General features: G+C 43.0%; 1 protein-coding gene across 3 annotated transcripts in view; it reads right to left on the minus strand.

Moving 5' to 3' along the window:
• CBARP (CACN subunit beta associated regulatory protein) overlaps positions 1-27,843 on the minus strand; it is an 82,007-nt gene that overhangs the window by 16,733 nt on the left and 37,431 nt on the right. For 2 of the 3 annotated variants that reach the window (XM_033957095.1, XM_033957093.1), the window contains exons 4-8: positions 22,558-22,619; positions 22,007-22,169; positions 15,431-15,608; positions 5,488-5,535; positions 1,871-1,993 (exon numbers count right to left, since the gene is read on the minus strand). In XM_033957095.1, the coding sequence (XP_033812986.1) occupies positions 1,871-1,993; positions 5,488-5,535; positions 15,431-15,608; positions 22,007-22,169; positions 22,558-22,619 (574 nt within the window). The remainder of the gene's footprint in view (positions 1-1,870; positions 1,994-5,487; positions 5,536-15,430; positions 15,609-22,006; positions 22,170-22,557; positions 22,620-27,843) is intronic. The other variant, XM_033957096.1, reaches the window with a different exon arrangement.

A 27,843-nucleotide genomic window follows, 5' to 3' on the forward strand; every position in this document is an offset into this window, starting at 1 on the left:
AAAAATATTAATAGCAGCAAAATAATTCAAAACAGAGAAAAAATGTTTTCAGTGGGAGTGCCCACTGAAAAACCATTTACTTAAAGTGGAGAAAAAGCCTCAACCTTGTTTAGTAGATAGATGGCAACCCAATGAGTTTTTTTAGCTGTTCAATGTAATTTTCAAAATGGGAAATTATCCCACCATTGTGCACAGGGAAAAATGAAAAAGAACAAGAGACAAAATTGCACTTTTCTTCACTGATGTCACTCTCTCAGAACATACTGCTCAGTCCAACGCATCGATGTTCCTGCTATAGCTTTTTGCCTATGATACAGAATTTGAACGGCTAAAAAAACTTGTTGGGCTGCCGTCTATATACTAAACAAGGTTGAGGCTTTTTCTCCACTTTAAGTAAATGGTTTTTCAGTGGGCACTCCCACCACATGGCTAATAACATTTTTTCTATGTTTTGAATAATAACTCTTTGTCATGCAAGGAAACAAGATCATGTCTCTTCTCTACTGAACTAACATTGGCTACCTATACTTCTCCAGATCCAGTACAAATTCTTATGTTAACTCATAGGTCTTCTCTACTGGTATCCATCATACCTAGCTTCAGTAATCACTTTGTATACTCCACCTAGGGCACTGCACGTTTTGCTTGATGGTTGTTTGCATGTACCTCCTGTTTGGTTTGCACACTTTGATTCAACCCATCAAAGTGCATGATTTCTGTGCTGCCTCTTTACTCTGGAATTCCATGCCTCTTGCTTTGCCCATGGAAACATCAAACAGGCTCAAAAAAATGTATCTTTTCCAGAGGGCTTATGGTGATCAGTGAGCTTAAGGCAGATAATGTGGAGCAGGCTGACATTCTCTGTATCTCCAACTTATACAGTAGTTCATTTTTGTTAATTGAAATGGTATTCTTTTCTTTCTGATTTTTAAGTCCTTTGTTAAGTGTCCAGCAAGGGTGGCATATTACATCAAATACACAATAAACCATGACAGAGAATGGGAGAGAGGTGGACAAGAGTGTGAAACAGAGACTTGGGATGGGAGGAAGAGAGATTAGGAGACAAAGAGAGAGAGTGGCAGAGAAGGATGGAGGGGAGAATACAAAGGTGAGGAGGAAAGAAAAGTTAGGAAGAGATAATCTTCGGACTAAAGAAATTCGATCATGTATCACCCTACTACCGGCAGTTACATTGGCTACCGATGGAAGCACGCATAAAGTTTAAATTCGCCTGCTTCTGCTTTAAAGCACTAAACGGATTTGCCCCTAAATACATAATTGACCTTTTCTCCTTCTCTGCCAACAGACACAAGAGAAGCTCTCATTCCTACTTCGTTTCCCCCCCAGTTAGAGGTTGTAAACTGAAAAAAACACCATGAACACCTTCTTTCACATCAAGCAGCATTGTGGGGTAAAGACCTAGATCAACTGCTTTCGCCCACTACTTATAAGGAATTCAGAAAATGTCTAAAAACTCAACTGTTCCTAAAGTATCTAGACAACTGACTCACTCATCTTCTTTCTCCTCCATAGTGATTCCTCTGTCCTATTAATCTTTCTCCTCAACAACGCATTTCCAGTCCTATTAACTCTCCTCTTCCCCCCTCTTAAATTCAACCAATTTGTACCTCACTTAATCTATTGTAAACCGCATAGAACTTAACGGTATTGCGGTATAAAAACTGTTATTATTATTATTATTATTATTATAAGGAGAAAGAAAAATGGAGGGCAAGAGAGGGTGAGAGATGGAAGGATGAGAATGGGAGAAAGAACTTGAGGGGGAAGGCAGAAGCAACAGATTTTGCTTTTATTTTCAGAAATAATTCCTTTGTCTCTTGTATTATTTCTACATTTTGGAATAACTCACCATTGCCTCTTCCCCTGATTCAGTGGTCTCCACAGTGGAATTGTAGGTGTCGCCAGGAAGGGCAGAACTGGGACTGGCAGGGTGGTTACCGAGTGCTGTCTGGGGTAGTGAACTCATGAGGGACTGCAAAAGAACCCAAGAAAGCAAGGGAGGTCAGGTCTCAGACCAGGCCAGCAGGGGGTTATGGTTCACAAAAGAGATACATGGATAGGGTTACCAGATTTCACTATTGTAAAATCCGGATCCATGGCCCCACCCCAGCCCAATTCCACCCAGTTCTGTCCTATTCTGCCCAAGTCATGCCCCGTTCTGCCCCAGCCCCGTCCCCCTTCAACCTGTTCTCATGCTTGGATCTGCATCAAGAGGGCATCTGAGCATGTGCAGGTATGATGCGATGATGTTGCATGCATACATGCATGCATGCTCGTGACGGCACCGCGTTACATCCACGCATACGCAGTCCCGAGCTAGAAGGTTTTCAAAATCCAGACAAAATGCTGGGTTTTGAAAAGCTATCCAGATGCCCAGACATGTCCTCTAAAAAGCAGACATGTCTAGGTATATCCGGACGTCTGGTAACCCTATACATGGATACAGTACTTATTAACCATTTCCAATGATTACTTCAGCAGAACTAAACCAGTAATAAAGAGGGAAAACACTGTCAAAGTACAAGAATGCAGAAATGATTTCTAAAAGTGTTAAGAGATGAAACATCTATCAAAACATTACATTACATTAATATTTGTGGATCACCAATATTCCCCTTGAAGAGTTCTCTGTGTTTTACAAAAAAAGAAGAAATTGGTCATATGCAGGAGTTACATTATAACATTACTGCATCCCGGAGATATACTCACATTCAGTTGCAATCTTATGTGGAAAATTGGACATTATGATGAGTGGGTGCAAGGTATTATACAATGAGTTCATTGTGTGGTAAGTCTTTCCTGAGGATGTTTTTCTCTTTTGGAAGTGTCAGTTTGCTTGTGTTACAAATTTCATGAATAGGTAGGTTTTCAGGTCTTTTCAGAAGTTTTTGTATGAGAGTATGGTTCTTTTTTTTAATATTTATTAGAATAAGCAAAACATGTCAACAAAAGAACATTTGCCAATCCAAGTCAAGTCCAACAGATCTAAGTTGTACATTTTTCTTCGGTACAGGGCCAATAGTATGCGAGTGGACCATTCCTCTCTCATCTCCCAATCCCCACAGACTGTGGATAGATAGGTGTGTATTCCCAAGGGCACGCACATTAAGTCAGTATATCAGATTGTTCTTTCCATTTGATGTAAGGTTCCCAAGTTTTCTGGGAAACTGCTATTCGGTTTTTTAAGAGTTCAGTCAGCTTAGACATGCGATATATGAAGTCCACTTTACCCATTAGCTGTTGATGAGATGGTGAGGGTGTGGTTCTTAATTGAGTTGTGAGAAAATTCCACCATTTTGCTGCTAAGGGACAGATTCTCAAAACTTACCATGCCCTTAACAATGGTCACTAAACCAGTGCCAGTATTTTACCAGCCGATTATCAGAACGGTTCAACGTGGTCTTTTCTGAGCTTCCTAGCCAGCTCCGACTCTGCCATACAAATGTAGTACAATGAGATCATTAATATTAAAATGGTAATAAAATGGACTCATTAATATTTAAACTAGCACTCCGGGCGATTCGATAACCTTGTGCTGCATTTGCGGGCAAAATTTTCTGGCAGGGTCTGAGCTTTCGTAGCCTTACTTTCCAGTCAGTGCCTAAGCGTTGATTGGCTCAGGCACTGATAGGAAAGTAAGGCTTGACAGCTCAGACCCCCAACCCCTGCAACAAAAACAAAACAAAAAACACCCCCCCCAAAAAAAACCACCCCAATTCCTCCCTCCCTCCCACCGATCTCCCCAGGGCCATTTGATGCCCCCTATTAGGCATGCCTACTCCTTCCTGCTGCCAGCATCCCCCACCCCCAACACACCCAAACCTTTAAATTGAAGGATGGCAGGAAGGATGCCACTCCCTCATGCCACTGGGGTCCCCCGCCCCCCTAACAGCTCCCCCATACCTTTAAGACAAAGGCCAGAAGGAGGGATGCATACTTTCTCTGTCCGACAGGTCCGCCTCTTCAAAATGGCAGGCCTTCCCCTTCCCGGTGCATCCAGGGATACAACAGGGAGGGGCCTAAAGCTCTGATTAGCCTAGGTGCCTAAGGCACCTCCAATCAGAGCCTTAGTCCCTTTCCCTTCTCCAATGCATCACAGGATGCACCAGAAAGGGGAAGGCCAGCCATTTTGAAGAGGCAGGCCTGCCAGAAGGAGTAGGCATCCCTCCTGCCAGCCTTCATCTTAAAGGTACTGGGGGGAGGTGTCAGGAGGAAATGGGCATCCCTCCTGCCATCCTTATCTTAAAGGTGTGGGTGGGGGCTGCCAGGGGGTTGTTAGGGGGTGGAGGAGCAGGAGGGAGTAGGCATCCATCCTGCCAATCTTGTACGGGGGGGGGGGGGGGGGGGCAGCAGCGTACAAGCCGGGGTGTCGGTGGGATGGGGGAACATTTTCCTCTGCTGCTCTCCCTGATGGTCAATCACCCGAGCCAGCAGGACTTGGGGAGACCTGCGGCTTAGTTGATCAGGGCAGGGAGAGCAGCCTTGACAGGAGGGAGGAGCTGTATCTAGCAATTACTCATCTGAATAAGCACCAGACACAGTTCTCCCCCCCCCCCCCCCCACACACACATTTTACCAGTGAGTCTCTGCACAAATAGCGCGCATATAATTTACATGCCTTATGTTAAGATTTGCCCATAAAAGTCAAATTGCTCCCACTACGGAGTTTTGAGAATCTGGCCCTAAGTAAGGAAAGGTTGTTGTGTGTATTATGTTGTATTTGATGCCTCTGGGGTTGGGAAATCTAAGTCTTAGTGGTTGCTTATTAGGTTGTAGTACTTGTTTGGTGGTAGTTCTACTAAGTTTTGCTAGATATACAGGGAATTCGCCATGTAAGATCAGTATGCATAATTTAAAAAGCCTCTTGCTTCTATAGAGAGCCAGTGTAACTTGAGGTTTAGTGGTGATAACTTTCTCATGTCTTGTGGCTGTAAATATTTGCCTTGCTACTATGTTCTGGGGAGTTTGTAATTTTTGCATATATCTGTTCTGCAGTCTACATAGAGTATGTTACAATAGTCTAACTGAGATAGTATTAGTGATTGGATTAGAAGTCAGTAGATCTCTCTTTCAAAGCAAGGAACGGTACATTTTAGGGGATAAAGAACTTATGTGCATGACAGAAGAGCGGGGCTTGGGTGTGATTTTATGTGATCATCTTAAGGTGGCGCCAAAAGCTAGAAGGATGCTAGGGTGCATAGGAAGAGGTATGGCCAGTAGGTAAAAGGAGGTATTGATGCCCCTGTACAAGACTCGTGAGACCTCATTTAGAATATTGTGTACAATTCTGGAGACTATACCTTCAAAAAGATATAAAAAGGATGGTGTTAGTCCAGTGGAAGGCTACTAAAATGGTGTGTGGTCTTCATCATAAGACATACTGGGACAGACTTAAAGATCTAAGTATGTATACTTTGGAGGAAAGGCAGGAGAAGGAAGATATAATAGAGAAGTTTAAATACCTACGTGGCGTAAATGCACATGAGTTGAGTCTCTTTCATTTGAAAGGAAGCTCTGAAATGAGAAAGCATAGGATGAAGTTAAGAGGTGGTAGGCTCAGGAGTAACCTAGGGAAATGCTGTTTTACAGAAAGGGTGGTAGATGCATGGAACAGGTGGTGGAGACAGAGACTGTCTGAATTCAAGAAAATGTGGGATAGGCATGTGAGTTCTCTTAGAGAAAGGAAGAGATAATGGTTACTGCGGGTGGGCAGACTGGATGGGCCATTTGGCCTTTATCTACCATCATGTTTCTATGTTTCTGTGACTCCTAACGTGGGACACTGCATCACATAGCTATAGTTTGGGTTCCTCTTTCCCACATACATCATTTTGCACTTGCTCACATTAAACATCATCTGCAAGGTTCTCTTGCAATATATCTCAATCCTTTTGTGATTTAACAACTTTGTGTCATTACTACTGCTATTACTACTTACTTGTTGCCAAATTACTTGCTTGTATTGTCTTGACCCTGACCTATATTGTGTATGTACTCCTGTAATCTGTTTTGGGCTCTTTTGGGACGACAGGCTAAATAATTGAATAAATAAATACTACTACTACTTATCATTTCTATAGCGTTGAAAGGCGTATACAACACTGTACATATAAAATGTAATAGATGGCCCCTGCACAGTAGAGCTTACAATCTAATATGGACATATAGAGGTTGGAGTTTTTTTGCAGAGAGAATGAAAGGATGGACAGGGGTTTCTTACGGTGAGTGGGAGTTAGGAGTTGAAAGCAGCCTTAAAAAAGTGGGCTTTTAGCTTGGATTTGAATACTGCTAGAGATGGAGCCTGGCATAATGACTCAGGCATACAGCACAGAAAGATAGAAAGGATGGAGTCTGGAGGAGAAGGGCACAGATAGGAGGGACTTACCCGATGAATGATGTTCATGGGGGAGTTAAGTGAGGAGAGATACTGAGGGGCGGTAGAATGAATGCACTTGTAGGTCAGTAAGAGGAATCTGAACTGTATTCAGAAATGGATGGGGAGCCAATGAAGTGACTTGAGGAGAGGAGTAATGTAAGTATGCAGGCTCTCGCAGAATATGAGTCGTGCAACAGAATTTTGAACGGATTGAAGGGGCAAGAGATGGTTGAGCGGAAGACCTGAGAGAAGCAAGTTGCCGTAAACTAAGTGAGAGGTGATGAGGGTATGAATGAGGGTTTTGGTAGTATGCTCAGAAAGGAGAGGTCAGATTTTGGTATTATAGAGGAAAAAGCAACAGAATTTAGTGGTTTGTTGGATCTGAGCAAAGAAGGAGAGAGAGGAGTCAAAGATGACCTCGAGGTTGCGAGCTGACAAGAATAATAATAATAACTTTATTTTTCTATACCGCCAACACCCGGAAGAGTTCTAGGCGTTTTACAGATAAGAAGAACTGGATAAAAATACAATGAGCATAAAACAGATATAATTGCATAGTTCTTAGACAGGTAAAAATTTATTGAACAAATAGGTCTTTACTAGTTTCCTGAAAGAACAATATGAAGGAAGAGAGTGTTATCCAAAGAAACAGAGAATGGTGGGAGGGGGGTTTAGACAGAAAGATAAGGCGCTTGATCTTAACCATATTCAGTTTTAGATGGTGGTGAGACAACCAGGCAGCAATGCTGGACAGGCAGGCTGAAACTCGGGCCTAGATTCCTGTAGAGATATCTGGTGTGGAGAAGTAGATTTGGGAGTCATCAGCATAGAGGTAATACTGAAAGCCATGGGAGGCAGTATAGAAAGAAAAAAAAAAGAGAGGTCCCAAGATAGAACCTTGAGGGTACACTGATTGATAGCAGGATAGAAGTGGAAGAGGATCCCCCCATTGCATACACTGAAAGTGCAATGGGAGAGATAAGAAGAAAACCTGGAGAGAACAGAGACCTGCAATCCCAGTGAGAACAGCATATCAAAGAGTAGGTGGTGATCAACAGTGTCGAAAGCAGCAGATAGATTGAGAAAGATAAGGATAGAGTAGAGGCCTTTGGATCTGGCCAAGAACAGGTCATTGGAGACTTTAGCAAGGGCAGTTTCCATGGAATGCAGTGGGTAAAAAAGCCTGACTGAAGTGGATGAAGAATAGCTTGAGATGAAAGAAAGACCAGGCAAAGGCAGTGAACAGAACATTCACGTAACTTGGATAAGAAGGGAAGGAGGAAGATGGGGCGCTAATTGGAGTTTTTTGAGGAAAGGTGTAACTACTGCATGTTTGCAGTGGCGGCCAAAGGGGGGCGGGGCGACCCGCCCCAGGTGCACGGCTTGGGGGGGTGCACAGCCGGCCAGGTCCGGGTCCTCCTGCCCTTCCTTTCCCCCGGCCACGCCGCTACAAACCTACCTCCCCCCACCGACAAGAAGTCTTTCCGACATCAATTCTGACGTTGGAGAGGACGTTACGGGCCAGCCAGGCAGCCGTCGGAAAGACTTCTTGTCGGCAGGGGGAGATAAGATTGCAGGCGCGGACCGGGGATAAGGAAGGGGAGATGCGCTTTTTTTATTTTTCGCGGCAGGGAGGGCAGGATGTAGGCAGGCAAGATGGCTGGCTTTAGTGCGGCAGGGAGGGAGGGAGATAGGTAGACAGGCAGGCTGGCTTTGGGGGTGGCCAAAATCTGGAAGGTAGTGGGGGGATATAAGAAGGAGGCACTGGGGGCACTAAGGACACAGGACGGGGGCACTGGGGGCACCATGGACACGGGACGGAGGCACTATGGACACGGAAAGGAGGCACTGGGGGTGCCATAGACACAGGACGGAGGCACTGGGGGCGCCATAGACACAGGACGGAGGCACTGGGGGCACTAAGGACACAGGACGGGGGCACTATGGACACAAAACGGAGGCACTGGGGCACTATGGACACAGAACAGAGGCACTAAGGACATGAGAAGGAGGCACTGGGGGCACTAAGGACACGGGAAGGGGGCACTGGGGGCATTATGGACACAGGAAGGAGGCACTGGGGGCACTATGGACACAGGACGGAGGCACTGGGGGCACTATGGACACGGGACGGAGGCATTGGTAGCACTATGGACACGGGACGGGGCACTGGGGGCACTATGGAGATGGGATGGAGGCCCTGGGGGCACCATGGACACGGAACGGAGGCACTGGGGGCACTATGGACACAGGACAGAGACACTGAGGGCACTATGGACAGGGGACAGAGGCACTGGGGGCACTATGGACACAGGACGGAGGCACTATGGACACAGGATGTGGGCACTATGGACACGGGAAGGATGGAGGGAGGGAATAGAAAGGGACAATTGTTAGGCCTGAGTACAGAAAGAAAGAAATGAAAGAGGATACACAGTCAATTAATAGATGTCCCCTTTTGATGAAAAAAATAAATGGTCACGCTACCTCTGACTTACTTTCTCTACAGCAGAGTCGGCAGCCGTGCTGAGGTGCAGGAAGGTCCCGCGCTGACTCATCTGCCGGCTCTGCTCCGGAAGAAGTAAGTTACGTCGGAAGGGATGGACCCAGCAAGCACAGTCATTGCGGGACTTAGCCACAACTCCCTGCGTCTGCTGGGTCCACCCCCTCTGACGTAACTTACTTCTTCTGGAGTAGAGTCATCGGACGAGTCATCGCAGGACCTTCCAGCATTCGGCTGCTGAGTCCGCTCCAGAGCAAGTACGTTGGAGTGGGATGGACTGGCAGCCGGCAGCTATAATCATCGTGGGACCTTGCTGCATGAAGGGAGAGAAAGGAGCAGGATTGCTGGAATGGAAGAGTGGTGGAGGGAAAGAAAGGGGGCAGGGTGGTATGGAAGGGTGGTGCTGATAGAATTGATGTACAGAGATAAGGGAGAGACATAAGGGGGAAAGATATTGGAGGGAGAGAAAGGGGGCAGATGCTGATTGAAGAGGGGTGGATGGCAAGAGAAAGGGCAGACATTGGATGGTAGTGGGGAGCCTATGCTGGATGGAAGTGCAGATGGAAGAGATAAGGGAGCAAATGGAAGGAGAGAAAGTGGGGAACAGACGCTGGATGGAAATGGACAGAGAGAGGAGAAGGTACTAGATGGAAGGGTTGGAGAAAGAGGGTACATGATGGAAGGAGGGGATAAATAAAAGGAGGGCACATGATGGGGAGAAAAGAATTGAGTTAAGGAAACACTGGAGGGGTGAGGGAAAGAAGTGGCAAGCTTTAGGTAGACAGTAAAAAAGGACATTGATGAGCCGGTAGTAAGAACGTAATCTAGACAGATGCAGAAAATAAATTGAAAAGGAAAATGAGGGAAAAAAGGGAAAGGGATTGCAGAGGAGAAGTGTGGGAGAGGGAAGGAGAGGAGAGAGATGCCAGACCAATGGGGGTGAAGGGAGAGATGGAAGGGGAGGCAAATGAAGTTTCTGGAAGGGGCACAGAAGGAGAGAAGATGCCATATAGGGGAAGAGAGACGGCAGACAGTGGATGGAAGGAAGAGAGTTACAAGAAGATGAGGAAAGCAGAAACCACAGAAGACAAAAGGTAGAAAAAAAATTTCTATTTATTTATTGCTGTAGGAGACATGTGTCACTGTTTCTGTGGTGCACTGTATCCATTGAGAATATTGGCCTTTAACCCTACTCTCTGTTCTCTACCTTTTAACCTGCTCTTAATCCATAATAGAATATTACCTCCTATCTCATGACTTTCTAATTTCTTCAGAAGTCTTATGAGGTACTTTGTCAAATGCCTTTTGAAAATCCAGATACACAATATTGACCAGCTCACCTTTATCCATATGTTTATTCACCCCTTCAAAGAAATGTAATGGATTGGCGAGGCAAGATTTCCCTTTACTAGATCCTTGTTGGCGTTGTCTCATTAATCCATGCTTATGTATATTTATTTATTTTAAAATTTTATCCCCTGCCTAATACCTAGGCGAATTCCAAATCAACAAACTTAATTCATACACATACAAAACATTACCAATAAAATAAATATATAATTCTTCATTTTAAAATTCATATATCATAAAAAGTTTGCACAAACAAGTGTGTCTTAAGCAATTTTTGAAATTGATGCTCTTACATACTCAGCACACCCGGCAACTTCTTCCATAGTCGTGCTGCAGCTACTGAAAATGTTCTGTAATTTTGCTCTTTATAATAGTCTCTACCATTTTGCTCGGCACAGACGTCAAACTCATCATCACCTCTGGAACCCTCTTTAAAAATTGGCATTACATTGGCTACCTCCAGTCTTTTAGTACCATGCTGGATTTTAAAATTACAAATTGCTAACAATAGCTCTAGAAATTCATTTTTCAAGTCCATCAGTACTCTGGGATGTATACCATCTGGTCCATATGATTTGCTACTCTTCAGTTTGACAAATTGCTCCATTACATCTTCCAGTTATAGAGATTTGTTTCAGTTTCTCCTACTCATCAGCGTTGAATATCATTTCTGGCCCTAGTATATCCTGACATCTTCCTCGATGAAGACTGAAGCAAATAATTTAATCTCTCTGCTATGTCACTCCCAAGTAAGAACACAAGAATTGCCATACTGGGACAAGTCCTTCATACCCAGCATCCTGTTTCCAGCAGTGGTCAACTCATGTCCCAAGTACATAGCTGGATCCCAAGTAGTAAAAGATTTTATGCTGCTTATCCTAAGAACAAGCAGTGGATTTCCCTAGGTCATCTCAATAATGACCTATGGACTTTTCTTTTAGAGACGTTTAAATACCTACATGGCGTAAATGTGCATAAAAGTCAAGTGTCTTTCATTTGAAAGAAAGCTCTGGAATGAGAGGGCATAGGATGAAGTTAAGAGGTGACAGGCTCGGGAGTAATCTAAGGAAATACTTTTTTACAGAAAAGGTGGTAGATATGTGGAACAGTCTCTCGGAAGAAGTGGTGGAGACAGAGACACTGAATTCATGAAGGCGTGGGATAGGTATGTGGAATATTTTACAGGAAGAGATAATGGTTACTGCAGATGGGCAGAATAGATGGGTCATTTGGCCTTTAGCTGCCATCATGTATCTATTACCCTTTCTACTCCACTCAGTAATGTATAGACCTCTATCATATCACCTCTGAGTCATCTCTTCTCCAAGCTGAAGAGCACTAGCCACTTTAGCCTTTCCTCATAGGGAAGTCAACCATCCCTTTTATGATTTTTGTCGCCCTTCTCTGTACCATTTCTAATCCCGCTACATCTTTTTTGAGATACGGCAACCAGAACTGTACATAGTATTCGAGGTGCGGCCGTACCATAGAGTGATACAAGGGCATTATAACATTTTCATCTTTGTTTTCCATTTCTTTTCCAATAATGCCTAACATTCTATTTGCTTTCTTAGCCACCACTGCACATTGAGCTGAGGGTATCAATGTATCCTCAACAAAGACACCTAGATCCTTTTCCTGGGCAGTGACTCCTAAAGTGGAACCCAGCATCATATAGCTCTAGTTCAGATTCCTCTTTCCCACATGCATCAATTTGCACTTGCTCACATTAAATGCCATCTGATATTTTGATGCTCAGTCTCCCAGTCTCATAATTTTTCATAATCCTCTTGCGATTTAATAACTTTGAACAACTTTGTGTCATCAGCAATAGGACATTACCTCCTATCCATTGACTCTAATTTCTTCAGAAGTCTTTCATGAGGTACTTTGTCAAATGCTGTTTGAAAAATCTAAAAACACGATATAAACTGGTTCACCTTTATCCACATTTTCATTCACCCCTTCAAAGAAATGTAGTAGATTGGTGAGGCAAGATTTCCTTAACTAAATCCATATTGGCTTTCTCTTGTTAATCCATGCTTATGTACAGTATATGTTCTGTCATTTTGTTCTTTATAATAGTCTCTACCAATTTTACCTGGTGCCGACGTCAGACTTACCAGGCTATAATTTCCTGGATCACCTCTGGAACCCTTTTTAAAAATCAGCATCACATTAGCCCCCTCCCCCCCCAGTCTTCCAGTATTATGCTGGATTTTAGAGAAAAATTACTAATAGCTCTGCAAATTAATTTTTAAATTCTATCAAACTCTAGGATGTATACCATCCGGTCCAGGTGATTTGCTACTGTTCAGTTTGCTAAATGGACCCATTACATCTTCCAGTGTTACAGAGATTTGTTTGAGTTTCCCTGATTCATCAGAATTGAATACCATTTCTAGCACTGGCAACTCCCCCACATCTTCCTCGGTGAAGACCAAAGCAAAGAATTAATTTAATCTCTCCACTATGTCCTTGTCTTCCTTGAAAGCTTCTTTTATCCCTCAGTTGTCTACTTGTCCAACTGATTCTCTTCCTGGCTTCTTGCTTTTAATATACCTAAAAAAGCTTTTACTGTGTGTTTTTGCTTCCAGCACAATCTTCTTTTCAAGATCTCTCTTTACCTTCCTTGCATTTGACTTGCCATTCCTTGTACTGTTTACAATTATTTTCAGTCAGATAGTTCTTCCACTTTCTGTAGGATTCTCTTTTGGCTCTAATAGCTTCCTTCACCTCATTCGTTAACCACACCGGTCCTCCTGTGCATTGTGTGATAAGAGAAAATTCTTAAATGCTAAAAAAAAAATGCAGTTAGAAAATGTGGCAGAAAGATACAGAAATATTTTCTATTATTTTGGATGCCACAGGCTCATTAGAAGGAATTTTCAAGCACACCTAGATAGATTGTCTGTCTATCCTTATAAGCACACCTAAAGCCTGCCTAACCTTACAAATTCTGAAGGGAAGCTTTCTTTTGACACAGCGCAAGTTTTACAGTGATCATTAACAGCAAATTTTAGAGACTAAGATCATACTCCACACACTAGGCTTAGACGTGACGTTCTTTACCGTCAGGGTATCTGAAAAATTAACTAGCTGTAGATATTGCCCCTGAAACAAACTTGAGGTGACACCTCTGTGGGATTAGAGGATTACATCAATGATATTATGGTCAGAATACTAAGAGTTGCAGGACACCCAAATATATATTCAGGAATAATTAATTGCCCCAAGTGCACTAAACTGCAAACAGATATGAACTAATGTGCACACAGGTGATTATAACACACACTTTCTAACACTTCTCAGTGCTCAGAGGACCGTTTTTAGCTTATGAGACCGCTGGGTAAGCAACATTTTTTAGCCCACTACTGATACGGCTCAATTCTCAATCATTGCACTGGTCTCTGTAGTATCTATAAGTAAAATACTCTCTCACTTTTTTTGATCTTTTTAAATGACTTTTTGTCTTTTTAAATGCTCAACTTCAAAACAGACTTAGCTTTTAATGCAGGGTTCAACGGGTTCTGACGTGTTTTGCCATGCTGCCTCGGAGAACCCGCATCAACACGAACTTAATTCTGCCCCCACCATGTCTTAGCAAGAGCGGTTGAAGTAAAAACAGGCATGGTGGGGGCAGAATTAAGCAAAGGGAGAGAAAGCAATGCTGGACAAAAGAGGGAAGTTAAAATTATGGTCAGAGTTAACAAATTTAACTGTAGTTAAAATTTAAAAATATTAATCAAATTAATATAGTGTACCAAATGCTCACCCCCTAATTATAAGGCACAAAACCCATTACCTATCATAATCTAATCACCTCTCCTCCCTCCTTCCCTTTCAGAGCATCATTGGAAAGCTTTTAGAATGCACTTGTATTTCCTACCATTCTTCTGCTGAATTCTGTTTTGAATTGAGGACGGGGTTCTAGCTCCTGAAAACTAGTCAAGAAATGTATTAAGTCAGTCTGATAAAAATGATATTACTGTATGTTTTTTGTTAGGGTCTGTGGTCTCAAACTAGAATGGGCAGCATGGAGGGAACCACACTTAACTGCAGATGTCCTGGGGGGATGCTGTTTCCCTTGGACTGCTAAGAGCTAGAACACACCGAGGGCCACCCTTCATTAATTCACATGGTGATGGTCTGCCCTATAAAATCTGAGCGAGCAAAGCCATTGTTGGCAGGAGCTGAGCTGATAACAAGAGGCTAAGATTGCTCTGTTCAGCTTTAATCACCTGAGCCCTCCTCTATCACCTGCTCTGAAGTGCAGGTGCTGTGGTGAACCTAAAGCCTTCTGTACCTCCCAAAGGAAGTTCTCCTGCATAATAGAAGCTAGGGTCAAGATATTAATATGTTTTTGCTTGATTGAAGCCCTGTTCAAACTAATTCCTGAGCCCAGCACTACAATGCTGGATTTTGGGCTTGTCACCCAAGGACTACCTATATACCCCAGTTCGTCCCTTTCCCAAAGCCTGCAGGGATCCAGGGACTTGCAAGCCTGATTATTAAATGGAAACACTACATGAACCTTCTCTTCAAAATTTGCTGGCGTAGCGAGGGCGAGAGGCACCCCTCCCCTGCCCTCTTCTCTACCTCCCGCACCCCTGTACCTCTTTAAACTTTCCTGGTGCAAGAAGCATCACCAACTTTCTGCCCGCATCGGCTGTCCCTCTGATTTAACTTCTCAGGTGCGGGACCCAAAAGTGATGTAAGAGGGAGAGCCAATGCCGGTGCAAGCAGTAGATTGGAGTTACTGCTTATGCCAGCGCAATTAGAGGTACGATGGGGGGAAGTGAAGGTGTGCACGCGGTGGGGGGGCAGAGAGGAGGACGAGTGCTGGCACCCCCCACCAAGATGGCACCTGGGGTAGATTCCCCCCCCTCGGCAGATAAAGAATGAAATCCTGTTGCCTACTTCAGCTGACCCAGCCCTGCTCCCCCCCTCCCAGAAAAATATCTACATTTTTCACAATGCGACTAGTTTTCCTTATGAGAGAGAGGGAGGAAGGTTGATTCTATAGGTTAACATCCTTTTACTTGAAGAAATCCTTAAGAAAATAAATTTCCTTTGGTACTATAATGTGGCAAGAAAAAGATCCTTAACATCTGTGCATTGCAATAAAGTTGGATTAGTTAGCACATCTGTACACTGTGGTAGTGCGAGACGGATTTTACCTGAAAAATGGAGAGTGTGGATCTAGATGTGGATGACATACAGGTTGTCATGGCAATATTATTCTCACTTGATTCACACTCGTGAATGGTTACAATCTTTAATGCAGGTGATGGGATGTGGAGATGTGTCAGGCGAGCATTCTTCAAATGATGAAAGTCACCCTCGGTCAACGTATACCTGGTACACAAGGAGGACAAGGCACACTCAGTCCCAATGCTCTGTTTATATTCAAGAACCAGACACATTAAATCTACTGCTCTGGCTACACACAAGAACAGGACACACCCAGGCAAGTGCTCTGTCTACAGACAAGGACAGGACACACCCAGGCAAATGCTCTGTCTACAGACAAGGACAGGACACACTCAGTCACTGCCCTATCAATACACAAGGATAAAACACATGCAGTCCACTGCAATATCTTTTTTAATAAAAAAATTATAGGAATTTTTATACACAATTCCAAGATGAGAAGGGCAATTTACAATTTCAGAGGAGATTTAAATAAGTAATAAAGGAAGCAATACTCCAAATAAAATTATATCTATGGAGGAGAAGTTGATAATAGAGAAACTGGCCTAGGTGGTGTCACAGGTAACTTGGAATTCAATAAAGCCTTTAAATGTTCAAGATATAAATATATATATATTTAAGCAAATTCCATTTTTTACACCTTTGCAAGGAGAATTTATCCAAAAGAGAGCTCCCAGCTGCTAAACCCATGGCCTTAATTTTAGAAAAAGTTGACTTTTTTAAATGTAACCCTGGTCACATCTGGAAAAAAACTAACTTTACAATTTAGAAAAAGAGAACCTTGGTGGTGAAATGAATGTCTTAATACCCAGTCACGATCTGCATCCAGGACAAATTCACTATCAAAGTAGCTGGTTTGAGTCAGATTCAATATATGATATGAAGTATTTACTTTTGTAGAACTAGGTAGTGGTAGACCAGGTTCTTTCTTTTTACAAATGGTGGTATATAATAAGTTTATGAAATCAGAGGATAGATTTGCTCTGGGATCTTTAAAATCTCAGTTAAATATCTCTGAAATGTTATCAGTGGAACCTTTGGGAAATTTATAAAGTGAAGCATTTTTCATCTATGTTTATGTTTATAAAGAACTTTATATATCGCATAACAGCCTAAAAGGATCTCAGCGGTTTACAATACACAATTCATATTCATCAAGAAAAGAACTCCATTAAAAATAGAAAAGGAAACATTAAGAACAAAATGTTAAAAAGGTTGGGGGTTTTTTCCCCATAAAATATCATAGAAAATATCTCGGCAGTAACAATTCTAATAGTAAAACAGTAAAACACAGATCACAGTCACAAACTCTATTCTAAGTTGAGAAAGCCAATTGGAAAAAATCTGCTTTTAAAATTTATATATGATTCTTCTTTTCTCAAGTCTGTGGATAGATTATTCCATAACCATGGAACTAAATAAAAAAATGCACACTCTCTAGTTGATGCAAGATGTGCCTTTGAAATATGAGGAACGACTACCCTATTGTCATTCAGAGATCGTAATAAATGCCTTGGGGCATAGAATAGCACCAAGTTAGAAAGATATGAAGGCTGTAACCGGAATAATGCTCTATGTGCTAACATTAAGATCTTTAAATTTGATCCTAAATTCCATTGATAACCAATGCTATTTTAAATACAAAGGTGTCACATGATCATGAATAAACGCCCAGCCTAGTAATCTAATTGCAGTATTCTGCACTGTTTGCAAACACTTCAACTGTCCCAACCCAATACCTGCATATACTAAATTACCAACTTTGACAATATAAAGGCATGAATTAATGTATGCAATGATTTTTTATCCAAAAAATCTCAAATGGCTCTAAGCTTTCTTAGTGCCCCAAAACCTTTAGCAACCATGCTTGATACCTATTCCTGAAAATGTAAATGACAATCGATTAAAACCCCCAAATATCTGAAACTATCTACTAGGCTTATACTGCAATTATTTAATGAAAAATCTAGTTGAGGTGTTGCTTTATCTCCAGAGATACAACATGCTATGGTCTTAGACATATTTAAAATCAATTTATGATCACTCAACCATTCTTCTATTCTATTTAAGTTAGCCAAAAGAGGACCTGATCTAATGTAGCAGGTGATAGTCTATAGACTAGTAGGATGTCATCTGCATAAATATATGTACTAATCCCTAATTCCTGGATTCGTCTTGCCAAAGGACTCAGGAAAATATTAAATAAAACTGGCAATAGGGCTGATCCTTGCGGTACCCCACAATCTAACGCTCTATCCTGAGATATTGATCCCTCAGTGACTACTCTAAAAGTACATCCTCGGAGAAATACTGAAAACCAGTCCCAAACTACTCCTGTTAAACCAATCTCATGTAAAAAATTTAATAAAAGACCGTGGTCTACTAGATCAAATGCTGAATTCAGATCTAATGAAACTACCATTGCAAAATTCCCCCCATCCAAGATAGAATGAACCTCACTAAGAAAGCCTGCCAACACTGTCTCAGTACTATGAATTGACTGAATCCCCGCTTGCCTTGGGTTAAGTATTAGAGAATGACACGGTGAAAAAATTGGTCCCCGTCACCGCCCCGTCCCCGTCTCACCATCCTCTGCACCGCCCCGTCACCGCCATTCCCTTCACCGCCCCGTCACCGCCACTGCCACCCCATTCACCGCCCCGTCACCGCCACTGCAACCCCATTCACCGCCCCGTCACCGTCACCGCTGCATACATAAAAGCCTCAAACGGGTACGATTTTATATACTTTTCTTTATTTACATATAAAGGAAACATTCTTTAAAACTTTAAAACTTAGTTAAATATTAGTTAATAACTATACAAAAACAAAACACGCAGAGAAAAAATTAATTAATATAAATTCTCAAAACTGACACATTTTGATCACTAAATTTAAAATAGTTATTTTTCATACAATTTTCAATCACTAATCTTCCACCACCCCTGGGGCTAGCAATGCAAAAACAAACACGACATGTACTTTAAATGCTTACAATGTTAGCCTACATGGTAAGTAGACGCGGCCGCTGTACCTAATCGCGGCAAAGATCTCCCTGCCGTGATTAGCATAGTGACCACGGCTACGGCTGCAAGTCTCCCCTCCCCCCAGCGATCACGGCAGGAGGGCACCCAACCCCTCCTGTAGACCCCCCCCAACGGCCCTCCCGACAATCGCAGCAGAAGGGTACCCAACCCCTCCTGCCGGTCCTCCCAATGGCCTCCCCTAAGATCGCCGGCAGGAGGGTACCCAACCCCTCCTGCTGGACCCCCCCCCAACGAACCCTCCCACCCCGGAACCCCCTTAGTCTTACTTTCCAAGTTGGACCGGACGGCTCCTCACACGTATGGCCAGCAGGCTTGCCTCCGTCCAAATGAGGCGGGCCCGCCCCTACCCTGCCCAACCCACAGGATCCTAGGGCCTGATTGGTCTAGGCATCTAAAGCCACTCCCGCTATAGGAGGGGCCTTAGGTGCTTGGGCCAATCAGGCCCTAGGATCCTGTGGGTTAGGCAGGGGAGGGGAGGGGCGGGCCCGCCTCATTTAGACGGAGGCAGGCCTGCTGGCCAGACGAGCGAGGAGCTGTCCGGTCCAACTTGGAAAGTAAGACTAAGGGTGGTGTTTCGGGATGGCGGGGTTTGTTGGGGGAGGGTCCGGCAGGAGGGGTTGGGCACCCTCCTACCAGTGATCATAGGGGGGCTGTTGGGGAGCTGGCAGGAGGGGTTGGATATCCTCCTGCTGCGATCGTCGGGGGGGCTGTTGGGGTAGGCAGGAGGGGATGGGTACCCTCCTGCCGCGATCGTTGGGGAGGGCTGGTTCTGTCGGCATGAAGGGCTGAGCACCTTCCTGCCGGCGATCGTCGGGGGGGGGCGGGTTCTATTGGCAGGAAGGGTTGATCTGACAAAAGAGGAGCACGGTGAAACACAGGTAAATAGCGGTTCCTAGAAGGGGGCACATTGGCCTGCGGGGACAAATCTTTTCACCGTTTTTGCGGGCAGTGAAAACTTTTGTCCCCGTGTCTGCGGCGATTTGGCTTTGGAGTCTCCATAACCCGCAGCCAAACCGCAGCCACGCCGCAGCTGCCTGCGGGGATCGCTCCCCGTGTCATTCTCTATTAAGTATACAGTCAAACCTCGGTTTGTGAGTAATCCGGTTTGCGAGTGTTTTGTAAGACAAACAAAACATTCTCGCAAAACTTGTCTCGCAAACCGAGTGTTGACTCAATTTGCGAGCACCCCCCCCTGAACAACTTGAACTTACCCCCCCCCCAATCTGGCACCGGCACGCAGCCCACAGGACGTGCCGTGCTGCTTGAAGATCTTCCTGCCTCTGCCAGGCCTTGAGCATGGATCTGCGCATGCTCAAGGCCTTCTAATTCTCCCTCTCGCCGAGATTCTCGGTGAGAGGGAGAATTAGAAGGCCTTGAGCATGCGCAGATGCATGCTCAAGGCCCGGCAGAGGCAGGAAGATCTTCAAGCGGCACCAGCATGTCCTGTGGGCTGCGTGCCGGTGCCAAACGGGGTGGGTGGGGGGGGTAAGTTTTCAAGTTGTTCGGGCGGGGGGTGCCGGTTCGCGCAAAGGGGGGTGCCTTTGCAAGCGGGGGGGGGAGCAGCGCTGCTGGCCTCGGAGGGGGGAATGTATCAAAGTGAGTTTCCATTATTTCCTATGGGGAAACTCGCTTTGATATACGAGTATTTTGGTTTACGAGCATGCTTCTGGAACGAATTATGCTCGTAAACCAAGGTTCCACTGTATTTGTTGATTTGATGTAAGACACCAGCTGTTCCAGAACTATCCTCTCTATTAGTTTTGCTAAAAAGCAAAGATTAGAAACTGGTCTATAGCTAGCTGGATTCAACATATCCAAATCTTTCTTCTTCAAAATTGGTTTAATAATCGCCTTTTTCCAACATGCAGGTAACTCTCCACTATTTAGACTATTCTGTATCATCATTAATGCTAAGGCCATTAGACCATGTCTAGAACTTGACAGCCATTTTGAAGGTACTGGATCTAAATCACAAAAAGTGACATGCATTGTACTACATAATTTTTCCAATTTAGTTAAAGATGGTAATTGAAAAACTGACCAACTTGATTTTCCTAGAGATATACTTTTTTCTTCTGAATCAGTCCTCAGTAGCTCAACTTCACTGATTTGCAAATTTTTTTCAACCCTGATTGTAAATCCAAAATTTTTGAATAAAAGAAATCTGCTAATTCATCTGCCTCTGACATTATTTCAATCCTTTATGTGAGACACCAATTTTTTAGAGTTGCAGCAATAGAAAATAGTTGTTTTGTTGGAACTAATTTGTTGTAGAAAATAATCTCTCTTCGCTTTCTTTATTTCCCTATTATAAATATTCTGAATATTCTTACAACGCCCCCTAGCTGAACTTGTTCTTCTCTTTTTCCAGACTCTTTCTGCCCTTCTTAACTGCCTCCTAAATACCCTAAAATACCTAAATACCTAAATAAACCCTCATGAAACCATTTATTATTTTTTATCTTCAGTTTTCCTACCTTTAATGGCTAAATTTTCTAAATTTCCAATGTAACTACCATACATATTTTCTTTAACCAAGGCAAATGTCTATATATGTGACCAGGACACATGAAGTCTACTGCTCTGGCTGGACATTAGGACAAAGCAATCAAGAAGTATATAGGAACACACTTTAAATAGTAGAATACCATTATGGTAAAACAATGTTTATTTGTCAATAAAAAACCCAACCAATAAATGTTGTTTTTTGCCATACTGATGTTCCACTGTTTTCAGTGTGCTCCTACGTCTCAACTGTTCTGGTAATTCTTACCTCTCTTTTTGTTCTCATATATATTATAGGGTGACACATGCTCAGACCAATGCTCTCTTTACACTAGTTATCTGAAACAGGGTCCAATAGTGTTAAGTTAATTTTATGAAATTTGAAGGAATCACAATAAAAGTATCACATGTCACAAGTAGGGTTACAAATGGCTCCAGAAAAAGGAGGATGGATTGAGACATCCAGGTTTTACTACCACTGAAAGAAATAGAAATAAGGAGGATAGATTAAGACATCTGGGTTTTACTTCCATTGACTTCAACGGAAGTAAAAACTGAATGTCTCAATCTGGCCTCCTTTTTGCTGGAGCCATATGGTAACCCTAATCACAAGACACAACATTAACACACGGGAAATTCAAAGAACATGCCAATCACTTTTACTGTATCTGAATGACAGTGATTGTGTCAGGTAACTACCATGTGTCTCTATTCTGCGACTGTCTTTGGTTGGTGTAGAGAAGTGTTTCTGCTCCATGAATCTCTTCAGGTGTTGTGTCTTTCTTTGGGTGTCTCTATTCCTTGACCCTTTAGCTGGTGTAAGGAGGTGCCCCTCTTTGTGTCTCTATGACTTTAGTAGATGTGGAAAGATGTCTCTCCTTGTGTGTCTCTATTCCATGGCTCTAGCAGATTTAGAGAGGTGTCTCTACTTCATGACTCTCTTTAGCTGGTGTGGGAAGGTGTCTCTCTTTAGCTGATGTTTAGGCTTACCTCCTCCCCTTTTCCTGGGCCTTCTTGCTTTGATCAAAGAGTGCAGCCTCATTGAAGGAAACGCGCCGGCCCGTGGAACAGGTCGACAGGAAGCGCTCAGACTCAGCATCGTGATAGCTGGACGTGGACAGACAATCAGACTCTTCCACTCTAATGGTAATTTCTGAGAGCAGGAAAACAAGGCCTTAGTAAGATAGCAGAACATTTCCTCCTCATACAAGCTGAAATTTAGAATGGCATGAAGCATGATCAGTCAAACACTCACTTCTGGCCACATGGTCCTGGGACTGATTCCTGTCTCATGACATGGCCTTACACATGCTACAAAAGGCGAGCAAAGGAAGGGAAGAGGAGGTGGGAAAACTGAGATGGGATTGGAAGGAATGCTGAAAGAAAAGATGAGAGGGTACAGGCCTGGAATGGAAAGGGTTTGAGGTGAGAAAATGGAAAGCTCAGCTGAAAGGGGATAGAAGGGGAGATGAGTGTGGAAAGCTAGGGTGGGATGTGAGAAATGAAATGCTTAAGTTAAGCAGGAAAAGACAGAAGGTTACCTTGAGGTGGCTGAGTATCATCCAGGTATGTGGTGGTGGTTTTTTCTGGATCATCGCTAGCTCTATGAGAGTGACCACAGGAGTGATAAACAGGGCAGAGGAAGCAAGAAAAGCAATAGAGAAGCACAGAGAAAGTCTTTTATTGATCTATAACCCAGTGATCTACCAGCACCAGCTCAGCTAAACTAACATTACCTGAGCAGCAGAGATAAGTAGACTATAAAGACTGTAACGAAGCTTTGTTGCTGCTAAGCAAGAAAACTTGGAGTGGCCATGTACCCACAGCCCCTCCCCCCCAAATTCATTACCAGACTAAACTAATTCATGTGTAACATGGCCCAGAGTACCACAGGAATATAAGATAGTAGTGTAGCACACCCCCTTTGGGCTCAGACTCACCCAGCAGTGGCGCATCGCTGACAGGACTGGATAAAAGGGTTATGGTGCCCTGAGACATCTTCAATGACAGCACCCCTATCTCCAAAACTTAAGCTTTCTCCTCTTCTCTCTCAGGCCCCTAGTCTGCATTGCTCTATCTCCTCTCCTTTCTACCTTCCTCTTTGACCCTCTAAACATTATGTTGCATGCAGCAAGCTGCTTTCAGCCAGCCATAAGTCTTCCCTCTGCAGTGTCCCAATGACAGGAAATTGCAGGCGCAACTTTACAGAGGGAAGACCCAGGGCTGACAGAAAACAGCCTGCTGTGTATGCTGTTGCTAACGGGCCACTAAGAGAAGGAGGAGGAAGGGAGAGAGAGAGAGAGAGAAGCAGAAGCAATGACGGATTAAGGGCTGGAGAGAGAAGAGGAAAAACGTTGGACAGAGAATATTCACTGTTCACTTTGCTTGTACGTATTCTCTTCCTTGTAAGTCTTATGTTTGTGCCTTCATTTAACAATAATATACTTACTTCTTTCTTTCCTCTTTCCAATTTCTCACTAATCCCTAATGTTTGCCCTTTCTGATTTCAACAGGCTCTCTTACTGTCCAACAAGATCGCCGCCGTGAAGCGGCGTCGCCGGCGACTCCGCCCACTTACCACCACCGGTAGAGTCATCTACTTATTTGCCTGCCTTGTGGCGCACGCCGCAAAGGAGCGCACCTAAGGAGCAGGTCCTGCTCCTTTATGCGCTCCTTCATGCACCTACTTCTTGCCATATTTTATTCCCTTCTCAATACTACCCACAAAAGAACACTATATAATCTCTGCCCCCTTCTTAGAATCCTACTCCTTTCTTACTATTTTATATCTTCTCTTCCTCTACCTTATACTTCTCTCCAAAACAATCTTTCCACTCCTCAATTCTTTAATTTCAAACCAATGGCCTCTATCCCTACTATATGGGGCCATAGACCCCCAAAGAAAAACCTCTATACTGCTCTAACTGAAATTCAACCAAGATATTATATTCCTATCTCTACCAATCCTAATCCAACCTATCATTTCAACACTAATGACCTTTCAACAAAACTCAATATAGGCCTGATAAATGTCCGATCCATAAAAAGTAAACACCATTTGATTCATGACACCATTATCCAACATCATCTACAAATTCTATGCCTCACTGAAATATGGTTAACTGAAGGAGAGGAAGCCTACATAACCCAAGCCTGCCCTCTAAATTACAAGGCAATTTTCCAGCCCCATCAAAATAAAAAAGGAGGAGGCTTATCAGTCATTTATCACAACTCCATTTCCCTCCAACCAAATCTCTCCAACCTAACCTCCTATTCCCTCTCTGAAACTCTTCAATTTTCCATAAAATATTCCCTTTCCCTTAATTTCCTACTTATCTACCTCCCCCCTTCAGTAACAAAAACATCACTCTCATCACTCATCTCTACCATATCAGATTTTAACATTGCCTACCCTAATTCCATAATACTAGGAGACTTTAATATTCATTTTAATTCCCCTAACCATCCCAATACTTCTGAATTCTTAACATTAATCTCCGACCTATCATTATCTCCCCTCATTTCAATGCCTACCCACTCCGCAGGAAATACTCAAGATATGGTTCTTTGTTCCACACTGAATAAACATCTCTTCCAAAACTTCCAATTCTATACTCTACCATGGACCGATCACACCCTGATTACATGGCACCAAGATTTCCCAGCTTCAACCAGTCAAACACAACAACAGAACAAATACTATATCCGCAAGACCAACGATTTAACCCTCTCTGCAATCCAATCTTCTTTTGATTTAAACCTTGAAGACTTCTCTACTTTCTCTACCTCAGAACAGTTCTCACTTTGGGAAACCGCCACCAAATCACTATTAGACTCCTTAGCACCTCAAGTCGAAATACACTCATCTTCAAAACAAACTCATAAAAAACAACAACCTTGGTTCAACCAAAATCTGGCCTTACTCCGTAGACAACTTCGTTTTATCGAAAACAAATGGCGCACAACCCGACTCAATAACTTACTCATTACGTACAAGGAAAAAGCTTCCCATTATAAAAAAAACCATTCAACTAACTAAAAAAGAATATTTTTCAAAACTCATTACCTCCACTCGTAACTCTTCCAATCTCTTTAACATAGCCCAGTCACTCTCCAAATATTCCAAGAAAAAAAATCTACCTCCCTCTACCCAACCTAACGCAGATGAACTATCATTTTTCTTTGACAGTAAAATTAAAAATATCAGATCTCATCTCGGACCATTACTCCCTGATTCCTCTTCTCAAAACTCCAACGACTCTTTACAACTTTCCTTCAGCACTCTCTCAAATTTCAAAATGCCCTCACTAGTAAATCTCCATCTTACCTTACAATCATTAAACACATCCAACAATCCCATGGAAAGTATCCCCCCTTCCATTCTCAACAAATTTTTCTCTTTCTTCGGCCCATTCATTTCAGAAATGATATCCAAATCTCTCTCCGACTGTACCGTACCCAAAGCCTGGAAAACAACCCTTATTTTTCCCAAACTCAAACAACACAATTTAGACCCCTCATTACCTAGAAATTACCGCCCCATCGCTAATCTGCCTATGATCTCTAAATTAACGGAAAAAATCATCCATTCTCAACTCACAGAGTTTATCGAAAAAAACCCATGCCCTACATCCTTGTCAAACTGGATTCCGCTCATCCCATTCAACAGAACTATCGCTATTAGGTCTTATTTCAACCATTCTATATTACCATGACCATCAAAAATCTGTTGTTCTTATCTCCCTAGACCTAGCAGCAGCCTTCGACACCATTGATCACTCTCTTCTCATCAATAGACTCAAAGACTGCGGTATCTCGGGTTCAGCTCTCTTAAGGTTTACATCCTTTTTTAACGAACGCTACAACATAGTTCGTGTAAACAATGCTACCTCTGCAGCCACAACACACTCCTACGGTGTCCCTCAAGGTTCGATCCTATCCCCACTACTATTTAATATTTTCCTATCTCCTCTCCTTACTCTAGCTCAATCCATTGGATTTACCATTTTCGCATACGCTGACGACATACAACTCCTCCACCCAATCAATACAGCAAACATTTCTGACATAAAAGACATAAATAACAAATTAGACATTATATATGATTGGCTGTTCACAAATAAACTCTCCCTCAATCTAGACAAATCCCGAAGCTTGCTATTTCCAATCAAAACCACAGAATTCTTACTGGACAATATCTCAATTAAATCTACACCAATTCAAATGGATACTAAAATAAAACTTTTAGGTGTTATCATCGACAGGGATCTTACCTTTCACGATCATATAAGTTCAGTGGTCAAAACTTGTTTCTACAAATTACGTATTATTCGATCTTTAACTTCTGTCCTAGAGATCAATTCAATCACTATCCTGATACATTCATTAGTAATTTCTCATCTTGACTATTGTAACTCTCTTCTCAATGGTCTTCCTCAAAAAGAAATTCGACGCTTACAACTAATACAAAACACAGCAATAAAACTTATTTATAAAATAGGCAAATACGACCATGTCACTCCTTTCTTAAAAAAAGCACATTGGCTCCCCATTACTCACCGCATCACCTATAAAATCATTTTACTCTCCTTTAAAATAAAACTTTCTCATCTGCCTTCATTCCTTGATAAACTTCTCATTCCCCAATGCTCCCCACGCACATTAAGATCAACTGATCAAAAACTTCTTTTCATCCCCTCCATAAAAGATTTTTACTATACACGAAAAGTAAATTTCGCAGTAACTGCTTCTACCCTCTGGAATTCCCTACCACAGCAACTCCGCGACGAACCACGACTCGACAAATTTAAGACAGGCCTAAAAACTTTCCTATTTCGTGATGCATTCGCTAACACTTAGAGCCATCATCTTTTTTTCTACTTATCAACAACAAACCGCTTTGACAAAGCGACCCTCCCTTTTATGTTTTTATCCAAACCCCACTATCTCCTTTTTTCTTCTCAAATATGTAACTTTCACCCTCCCCTCCCCTCTACCCTCACTGTCTAGTTTGTCCTGTAAAAGTTATTTGTATACACACAATATTTTTAATTCTTTCAGTTTCTCTTTCTTTTAAACTTATTGTTAACCGGCCAGATATTAACTTGATGGTTGGTATATCAAAATTAATAAAACTTGAAACTTGAACTTGAGAAAGCTTTGGACCAGGTGAAGCATTGGTGGTGAACTTAGGGGCCAGGGATTTCAGTGTCCTGAGCCGGAGCCTCACCTGGACCAATGGTTGAGCCAGCCCTGATCTCCGATGTGGCTGGTGGGGGCTCCCCAGGCCCTGCCAGCTGAAGACTCTCAGCATTTCTCCCTCTCCTCCCCTGCAGGCTTTTGGGCATCTCTCAACTCCACCTTCCAACCCCCTTTACCTTTTAAACCTTTTGGTTCTTTGCCAGCAGCAAGTAGCAACTCATACTTGCTGTTCATACCAGCCCTGCGCCATTCCTCTGAAGCAGCCTCCTGTTTAGGCGGAACCAGGTCAGAGGGAAGGCTTGAGGTTTGCACCAGCTGCCTTTATGAGTTGTTGCTTGTTGCCGGTGAGAACTGAAAGCTACAAGGAGTGTAGGGTGGAGTTGAGAAGCACCCAAACACTTGCAGGATAGGGGAGGGAGAGATGCTGGGTAGGGTTCTTGTGCTCAATCACTTTGGGCTCAGGCCCACCCAGAATTGGGTGTCTGGCTATGCCCTTGATATAAGGTTTTATGCTGGGTCAGACCAATGATCCATGGAGTCCAGCATCCTGCAACCATCTGTAGCCAGCCTGGATCACTTCAACTACCTGGCAGATCCTATTTTAATCTATCTATAATAAGGACCCT

Source organism: Geotrypetes seraphini, chromosome 8 (genome assembly GCF_902459505.1).
Source record: "Geotrypetes seraphini chromosome 8, aGeoSer1.1, whole genome shotgun sequence".
Taxonomy (NCBI): domain Eukaryota; kingdom Metazoa; phylum Chordata; class Amphibia; order Gymnophiona; family Dermophiidae; genus Geotrypetes; species Geotrypetes seraphini.